The sequence below is a fragment of the Haemaphysalis longicornis genome, unplaced genomic scaffold (genome assembly GCF_048455015.1).
Source record: "Haemaphysalis longicornis isolate Haplotype H1 unplaced genomic scaffold, Haemaphysalis longicornis Haplotype H1 scaffold_1, whole genome shotgun sequence".
In the NCBI taxonomy this organism is placed as follows: domain Eukaryota; kingdom Metazoa; phylum Arthropoda; class Arachnida; order Ixodida; family Ixodidae; genus Haemaphysalis; species Haemaphysalis longicornis.
The window spans coordinates 445925884-445934970 of NW_027526203.1; the positions used below are offsets into that span (position 1 = coordinate 445925884).

The 9087-nt window shown below is 47.2% G+C and overlaps 1 protein-coding gene across 1 annotated transcript; it reads left to right on the forward strand.

Moving 5' to 3' along the window:
- The first annotated feature begins 3900 nt into the window (after positions 1–3900).
- Positions 3901–8822, forward strand: LOC144162261 (snake venom vascular endothelial growth factor toxin HF-like). The gene is made up of 2 exons (XM_077692742.1): positions 3901–4116; positions 8211–8822. Exons 1-2 carry the CDS (start codon positions 3901–3903, stop codon positions 8430–8432), a joined length of 438 nt encoding a protein of 145 aa, XP_077548868.1. The 3' UTR covers positions 8433–8822.
- Positions 8823–9087: the final 265 nt, after the last annotated feature.

Consider the following 9087-nt stretch of genomic DNA (forward strand, 5'->3'; position numbering starts at 1 on the left):
AGAAATTCTCTTTGCTAGGCAAAATAATCTTGCTGAATAGATAAAGCTGAGTAGTGATTCTAAATCATAACCTCCCCCTTCCTCCTCCTCCTCCTCCTCCTTCACCCATACTACAACAAATAAAATCCATCACAGCGGTTCACTTCGCCCTTAAAATTATTTGCGCTTAGTTGTAGCTCTAGAAACTTGCTTAAAGTGCGTTTTAATTGCGCGAAGAGAACACAACTCAAGTCGTCACAGGGAATTGCATCCATGTGTCACCAGTCGCAAATACCGCTTGGTGTTATTAGTCTTTACAAACGGGATCGGCTCTAAGTCATGACATCACGAAGACGATTACCTAATGAAATAATGGAAAAAGTTACACGAGTCCGGTAATTTTTTTCTGCAAAGTCACCAGTACTGCGAAGTACACAAAAGTTTTGTGGCTTCCAAAAGACACTAATGGTGCTAAATAATATTTTCATGTTTAGGGAAATAAGTCGCGAATCTTTGAAAGACGTTTACGAGAACCTCAATCGTCTACGGTTAAGAACTTTAAAATAGCGCCTGATTTTCGCCTCCGGAATTTCAAAACTTATCAACCATGGAAACGAAGTGGCCTATGCCCCGTCCACGGTGGGCCTTTTAGATCCCAAGACTGGGGATTATCGAAGATAAGAAAAGTTTAAACACCTCTTTCGTGGAGGGAACGGAAAGTGGGAGGGCGGAGGGGGTCACTCTAACGAAGTTGCATACGTTAATAAGTTTTCGAAGGGTCGTAATCCCAGTAAAATGACCGTAATTAACGTATTAACGCTTCAAAAAAGGTCTTGCGTATTCTGGTAACAGAATTGAAGCTATGGAGTTTTTGTTGAAGGCTTTCGCAGCGGGTGCTTCAGGTTTTAGTGACTCCACAAGTCTCATTGTAACTAAGCTAAAAGTTGATTGATTGATTGATTGATTGATTGATTGATTGATTGATTGATTGATTGATTGATTGATTGATTGATTGATTGATTGATTGATTGATTGATTGATTGATTGATTGATTTCACGGGTTGACGCTACATAGACGATGAGGTGGGCAGTAGTGGAGGACTTCGCATTAATTTTGACAATCAGGGGATCTTTAACGTGCGCCCAAATCTCAAACACATGGGCGTTATCGCTTAACTAACATAAAAGTGAGCTCTTGGCTACAATTACAGCCGGCTCGTCAGTGTATTCAAGCATTTTAGTGGTGCTGTACGTCTGGAGAAACATGCTGCGTTCTGACACTCAAGTTATAAGTTAAACAATTAACGACTGACCCTGTAGATGGACAGTTTAAGCGTGTACTAGAAAAGCAGTAGTTTAACTACCAGATTTCTTATTTATAAAACTATATGAGTTTTTGCAACCGTCCGCCATTTTTAATTGAGAAAGTTCGTAAACTTTATAGTTAAAAGAGAATTTTCGGCATTCATAGCTTTTAAACCCTATATATATGCAACCTATTTCGAGACGTTTTGAATCACATGTCCTCTAACCTGGACAAATCGAATACCTTTTCTTTAATATTGTGTGCAGACAATGGGGCTCAAAAAAATCCGTGTAAGCAGACATACGCCCGCCCGGCTACACTACGCATCGGTAAATGGTATAAACGAACAGCTAGAGAGCTAAATATATACCCAACGTAAATTGGGTAGGATAGGATCTATATTAAAATCAGGGAAAAGTGATTGATTGATTGATTGATTGATTGATTGACTGATTGATTGATTCATTGATTGATTGATTGATTGACTGTGATTGATTGATTGATTGATTGATTGATTGATTGATTGATTGATTGATTGATTGATTGATTGATTGATTGATTGATTGATTGATTGATTGATTGATTGATTGATTGATTGTAGGGTTTAACATGCCAACGCAACGCAGGCGATGAGGCGCGCTGTAGTGGAGGGCTCCGGATTAATTTCTACCATCTGGGGATCTTTATCGTGCGTTGAAATATCGCACATAGGGCGTTTTTGCTTTCCGCCTCCATCAAAAAATTGGCCGCGTATCTGCTTCTTTCGTTGCAAATGTTGTCAAAAGACGATAGCCTTATCGAATTTTGCCACGTAAATGCCTCCCTTCGCTTTTCCGCTCACCTCTACTGTTGTTCCTCTTGCGTCGCGCTCCTCCCAAGGCAAAGACGCCAAAGGTTTGGTTAAATCATTTTAAATTCCCCGCGTTCCACTGCTCCAAACCGGCTGTCTCGATGCCAACGCTGCCGTACGGCGAAGACGCGCGTAAATCGAGGCGCCCTACTTCAACGTTTATAGAACCGCGTTTGCCTACTCCACGTGCATTGCAAGCAGGACGTGGAACATATCTAGTGGAACCTTTCGTAACTGTTGCCGGTTGATTTCTTAAAATGGCGCTAGAAGCTATAGTGGCGCGGGCGACAGCAGGCGACGGCGGAGTGAATTTTTTTTCTGCAGTTGATGAAGTATTTAATTTCGCAAAAGTCAAGCATGTATGATTTTTATAAAGGAACACTGGAAATATCATTTCTGTATAATTTGTTTGTCTTATATTTGCGTAATGTCTTGTTCTTCTTGAACAATGTTGACAAGTATGAATATTACACCAGACTTAGACGGGTAGATTTAGCTGTGACTATATAAAACTATTGCGCAGGCGTTGTTTTACTTTGGCCGGGTGGCTGAATCGGGTCACAGACAGACATGCAGACAGACCAAAGTTTCTGGGTTTAAATAGCCCAAGAAAGACTATCGTCTTTAAAAAGCGGACGCCACGGCCAGGAATCGAGGCCACTACCTTGTGCTCAGCAGCACAACGCCTTAGCCACTGAGCCACCGCGGGGTGTAAAAGCAGGTGAAAGCTGAAAAAAAGAAGGCGCATGCGTACGCTGCACTTCTGGCCAGAACCAAAGTTTGCACAAATGTTTCTGACCACGAGCCACGGCAGTTTATCCTCACTCTAGATCATTCCCATATGACGTTGGAACCAAAATGATTTTCCTGAACAGGTAGGTGCAGCATAGTCAAGTAATTGCGCCATAAATGAGGAATGGGCACTACACAGAACACTATTTCTGGGGGATTTTCCGCCACGCCGTGGTAAAAACAGAAGCAAAAGAAAAAGAAACGAAGGGGGACATTCGGCAGGAGTGTAAGCTCCGAAACGACCCGCCCGAAATGGTCATGGCTAATTATTTCCCAGAAGTTCATCCATTTTCTTTTCCAACCAGACTGGCTGTGCGCAGAGAAAAACGAGAAGTATCGCCCCAAAAGCTTGGCAATGGTGGTGGCCGCAATTATCTCCCCATGGGGACACTAGGCTCCGTGCCCCTGCACGCCCCACTAAGTGACGCTATCATATTCGCGATGGGGGCACGGCAGTCTAAACGATGGTCCTGAGGCAAGAAACGCGAAACCTCCATCGACATCGCGCGCTCGTGAGAGTCCGTACGAGTGGAGGAGAAGGTAAGCAACCTCGCGTAGCTGCGCAGCCGCCACAACCAAACGACCCGCTCCCCTGGTTGGTCCGGCTTCGAGAAGCACCGACTGCGGAAGATGCGGAAAGCGTGCAGGCCCGATCACCGTCCTCGAGCAGCGACACGCAGCTGAGCGGCAACCGTGAACAGCGGAACATCGAGCCGAACAGCCAAACCCTCGTGTGAACTAGTTTCCGCCGCACGACGCAAGGAGGCTCTCCTCTGTTTGGTGCTTCCCGGCCATCCTGATATCACGCGGCGGAAGACGCCGGCGTGACGTACCGCGGGCGAAGCAGACTGCCAGCCGCACCTGCGGTGGGTGCAATCCCGGTAACCACGACAGCTTAAAAGCATCATGGGTGCCCGTTCGTTCACAAAGCGACGACCGGCACTCACGAGCCGCACTTGCCGCCCCACGAGCCATGGCCAGAGAACAGGACCAGGTGACGAGGGGACTGGTATGGACGGCGCTGATCGTCCTGTGCGCCTGCTTCGCCGTGGGACTGTGCCGGCCTCCCAAGACGTACGGCGACCCCGAGAGAATATTGGCCAGAGAGCACGAGAGGAGGGTGCTGCAGGATGCACCCTGCAAGTTCCCCCAGCAGAGGACCATCTGCCTGAATGAAACCTCCAGCAAAGTGAGTGGCCGCCCCCCCATGATCCTTCCATGGTTGTTGTCCTGCACCCCCCTGCACCCGGTGGATGAAACGCGAACATTCCCTCTGTATTTTAGCTAGCGTGGCAGAAGGCAAAAAAGGAAGAATCCGTTGCCGACTCCTTCCTCGCCTTCGTATATCTAGCCGCACTGGATTCGATATTAACGCTTGACAACCATCCGAGCTTTATGTGCTTTCTCTTTCTATATTTCTGGGGAAAGCTATGTGAACGCCCATATACACGCGACGTTATCTATCAACGCTGTGACAGCTAGGAGTCACTGAGTGCATAAACGCGCAATGAATAGGTAGCTTATAACCCGAAGGTGAAATAACATATATCTCGTCGCCGCAGTCAAATCTGCAGCGCCGAAGTGCCAAAGAACACGCTAGTAAACACAGAGCCGGCAAAACCACGTGTGTGCGGCTGGGCGAGATTGTTGTGGAGCGCGCTTGTGTTACCCGTTACTCGAGCTTGTGCACCGCGCGCACGTTTTATTTCTCGCCGCATGTGTGCCGCTGGGAAGCACGTCGAGGTTTCCGCCGAACTTGGAATAAAATCTTCTCGGGATCTTCGCATTGGTGGGAAATTTAAATCTCGTCTACTGAAATACTCGCTGTAAATTAATGTTAAGGGTATTAAACTGCGAAGTGAAATGATGGTCTTAAGTTCTTTGTGATTTTATAGCTCTGAATGAGTTACGCGGCATGCGCAAAACGGGAGCTTTTTGCATGCACAGAACGCTTACAATGAAAGAAAGGAAAAACAGCGCTCTATTATGGAATTCGTTCATTTTTCTCTAATGTGGAACGATGCCAAAACCAAAAAAAAAGACAATAAAAATGACAAATTCAAGCACATATTAGATACAATTAAAAGTGCCATCCTTTCCTAATAATGTTGAGAGAAGCGCAAAAGCTAAATGTGCGTCCAAACTTTGCTGAAAGTGCATCCAATCGATCGTCAAATTTTCAAAGACCCAAGTCGCAAACGAAGAACGGACACATGCGATGATTTTTGTGGGTTAAGTAAACGCATCTACGACCGATCTAAATGTATTCCGATACGTGGTTTATGAGATAAAGATATACTATTGTAGTCCTCCTTCATGATCCATGTGTCTATTGTCTTATCTAGAGTCGTTCCTTTCTCGCGATTGCAAAGTAACCGTTTTGACACACTGTAAGTCTGGTTTCACGCACGCCCCGTGCGTCCAGGGGTCTTATCAGAGCTTTTCATTCGACCAACCTGTCTATGGGGAAATGCCTTAGTTCTTTGACAGAATGCCATTGGTCCTACTAAGACAGCTTTCGCTTTAAAAAGGAACTAGAGCTTGCTGATAAATTAGTAACTGTGTGTCCGGCCCGTACGTAAGGCTTTTCATGGCCAGGAAAGTCGACATACATAAATTGGAAGTTTCCCGTTTGAACCCATTTCCATTTCATCTTTCCGGCTTGTTCCCTCCAGTTTCCACCCGGCGCAAAACAACCCGTCCTTTGCGCCGTTTCCCATTTCGCCTGTTCCCATTTGAACCCGTTCCCATTTGAACCTTCTCGATTGTTCCCTGCCGCCTCAACTCGGTACAAAACGCCCATCCCATTTCGTGTTTTCCTATTTAACCCTTTCCCGGTATAACGACCCCAGTTAAGACTCGGGTGACTCGGACTAAGGTGTGATATTTTTTTAAATTAAAGTATCGTCCGACTTTATTTTAACCTCAAGTTTTGAGTTGCGTCCGACGCAACCGGAAGCCAAAAATTACTTGCGTCCGCCGTAACCTGAAAATTAATTTGAAGTTACGTCAAACGTATTTCGCCGTAAAAAAAAACGTTACGGGTAGCGGAGCCAAAATATGCAGACGCCCTATTAAACTGCAATCTTTTTGCAATGGTCCGGTTTACGATACGCGGCGCCAATTTAAAAACAACACGTAGGTTGCTGGGTTACGTCCGACGTGGTACAGCGTATGTGAATTACAGCTAAAACCACACTCTTCCGTGTGTTTTTTTATTTGCGATAGAATACCCGTTGCATAAAAACCTATTTACAGGTAGAGATGGGCATCCGTCTTTAGGAGGAAGGCAAGAAGGGAGCGGTGGTGGGGTCCCCAGAGTCACCGTTGAAGGTCGGGGGGTCTTCCAGAATGGAGGCCTGTGCCTCTCAGGTGTCGCTTTTTGGCTGAAGTTAGTGCAGGACACGCCCATATTAAGTGGTCCGCATCAGCTTGTGCGGCAGGAGCTGTGCAGAAGGGGCAGTTGTCAAACAGGGTATGGTAGCGTGGTGGCCACGCCCGGGTCACAGCAGGTGAAAGCGACACTCCAACGCGAAGCCTGCTTCTGCTTTGGTCGAGCGGTCTGAAACTTGTTGCTTGCATGCGTACTCCGCGGCAGCGGTGATGGTTCCAGTCCCTACACGGTAAAAACAATCCGTAATTTTACGGTCAAATTACGGACCAGATGGTTGTAATAAAACAGAGCCGTGTTCCGTTTGATGCAGAACAAAGAAAACACCCGTAATTTAACGGAAGTGCGCTCCGTCCCTCAGTGTACGGATGCTCTCTCCGTTACACGTCAAACAGAATTATTTTCTGCTTTGCAAAATACGGTCGTTTCTTCTGTATGATGCAGAACAGAAACAGATCAGTTTATTAACAACTGCAAGAAATATATTGTCGTGTCGATCGTCGGGAATCGATCGAGAAGCCAAAACTGCGCCCCGACAACATTTGTGGCGTAATGAATGCGGCTCTGTTTCGTTATGTCTAAAGTGTAGTAAACTTAGTGAGGACCATGAGGCACGCTGCCATGAAGCGCTTCATAGAAAAACAAGCATCTTGAACCAGGCACGTTCTCATGGGGGGCTTGGTGAGGGGGTGGTTTGTATATTCGAACACCTACGGAAATCCTAATCGTTACCCTCTCCCCCACCCTTCCCCACCCGTTCTGCGTAGAGATAGGGTAGTGGTTCTGAGGATCTCAATTCCCAACTCCAGGCCACCCTCCTCTCCTCCTTAGACATCCCGAAAAACCCACCACGAGAACAAAGAAAAACGTCTTGCAGCTTCGCCTCTGTTTTGAACTTGGGATCATTACACCAGTACATGATACGGTCAGCCTCAAGACTTCCTGGCGGAATGCTTCTACATTAGGAATCTGAGTAAACACCCCAAGGGGCTCCCCTCCAAGGGCGCACGGGAAGTACGTGGGTTCCTCCGTGGGAGCGAGGATCCTTGACTCGCTGCGTGCCGAAACAAGACGCCTAAGTCTGCGGTGACAGCGGCGCTGTTAAGCGGGGTGTCGGCAGCCACGGGCGCGCAAGCTGTATTTTTAGTTCAGAACGCCGGTGCGCATGTCGGGAAAATATTCGAAATACGCGCGCGTGGCCTGGCTATAGTATACAGAGGAATTATTATTAAACTTTGAAATGAACTGCCTTTTAAGCAAGAATCGACAATAGCGATTAAACCCTCCAACCCCCCACAATCCCTCTTTTCCAGACCCTTACTCAGTAAAGCCAATCAATCAATAAATCTGGTTCAAAAGGCACGGGTTAGCATGAATTGCAAACTCTAACACGCACACCTGCTGTCATAGTTTACTCATGATAAGCGCTACCATAAAGGAAACCCGAAGACCTCAAGTCTGGTACTTTCATCTTAAATACCGCCAGTAGTAATGTTCCCATGAGATCCAGAGAAGCCCTTCGCATTTAAGATAAAAAATTTTGCAGAAACTCACGAGCGGGAATATTCAGAAACTAGTGTGTATGATACCTTTTTTCCAGTTTGCCTTGAAGTCCCAAGGGTCATCAAATAAAGGGCCGTTTATTAAATACGCCTTGAATCTACCACTACCGTTGGCCAGTTTATTCAATGACCCATGTATACCTATGCAGCTAATCGTTCCCCGCATTACAGATTGACGGGCAGATTTCTGCGGCGAGCCATTTAAGAATGCTAACACATTGAAAACTTTTACACACATTTTCTCGCGCGTGTTTGCTCTTCGATGAACGCGTATTGTGGCGTGCGCGAGCCTTGGCTAACGTTACTGCTCTCTTCCTTTCGTGTGCGCAGAAATACGTGCCCCACTGCACGCTGCTGCACCGGTGCGCCCCGGACACGGGCTGCTGCGCTACCGAGGAGGAGCACTGCCAGCCCAAGACGATCAAGAATATCACCCTCCACTTCCTCGTGCACGGGCCCCACGGCGGTGAGCAGCGCACCAAGGTGGAGACGCTCGTCTTCGACAACCACACCGAGTGCGAGTGCCGAGCCAAGTACGACCACATTCGGTGACGGGCCGCAACGCCTAGGCGGAGAAAAGGGGACCGCCTCGTACACGACCAGGCTTGGAACGGAACGAAAACGGGTGGCGTTCACGAGCCGTCCGGCCGTGTTGTTGCCACGACCAAGCAAGACTCGCTTGTGAACAACGTGTGCGGCTGGCGTTGAAGAAACCGTTTCCCTGTGATGATGGCCTCTGTGCACCAACCAGCGGCCCCTGCAGCAGTGCTCGTTATTTATTTCGCGTACATAGTCCGTCATTGTTGCTCACTATTTATTACCGTCATGGAACATCAGCGCGGACGCTGTTCCCGGATGAAGCCCACGCGCTCCTAGTCAGATCTGTTTGTATTTATTCATTCAGCGCACCCCGAAGATCACCCGTTTTTTATTTGTAAATAAATGTGCCTATTTTCTTACTAGTCACGGCTCTCCTACATTTTGCGTGACAGACTCAATTAACAATATGTACGTTTCATGCGAACGTTCTCTGCACTGAAGCACTCAGCCATCGAATGTAGATGTTTTTTTTTAAGCGAGAATCCCGTCTCGCCGAACATTTTGTAGGGAACTGAAAGTGCCCGCATAAACGAACGGACAGCACCAAAGCACCCGTGGCTTGAACCCGCGCGGAGCTTGAATCGTCCGCTGATTTTATACAGCGGCA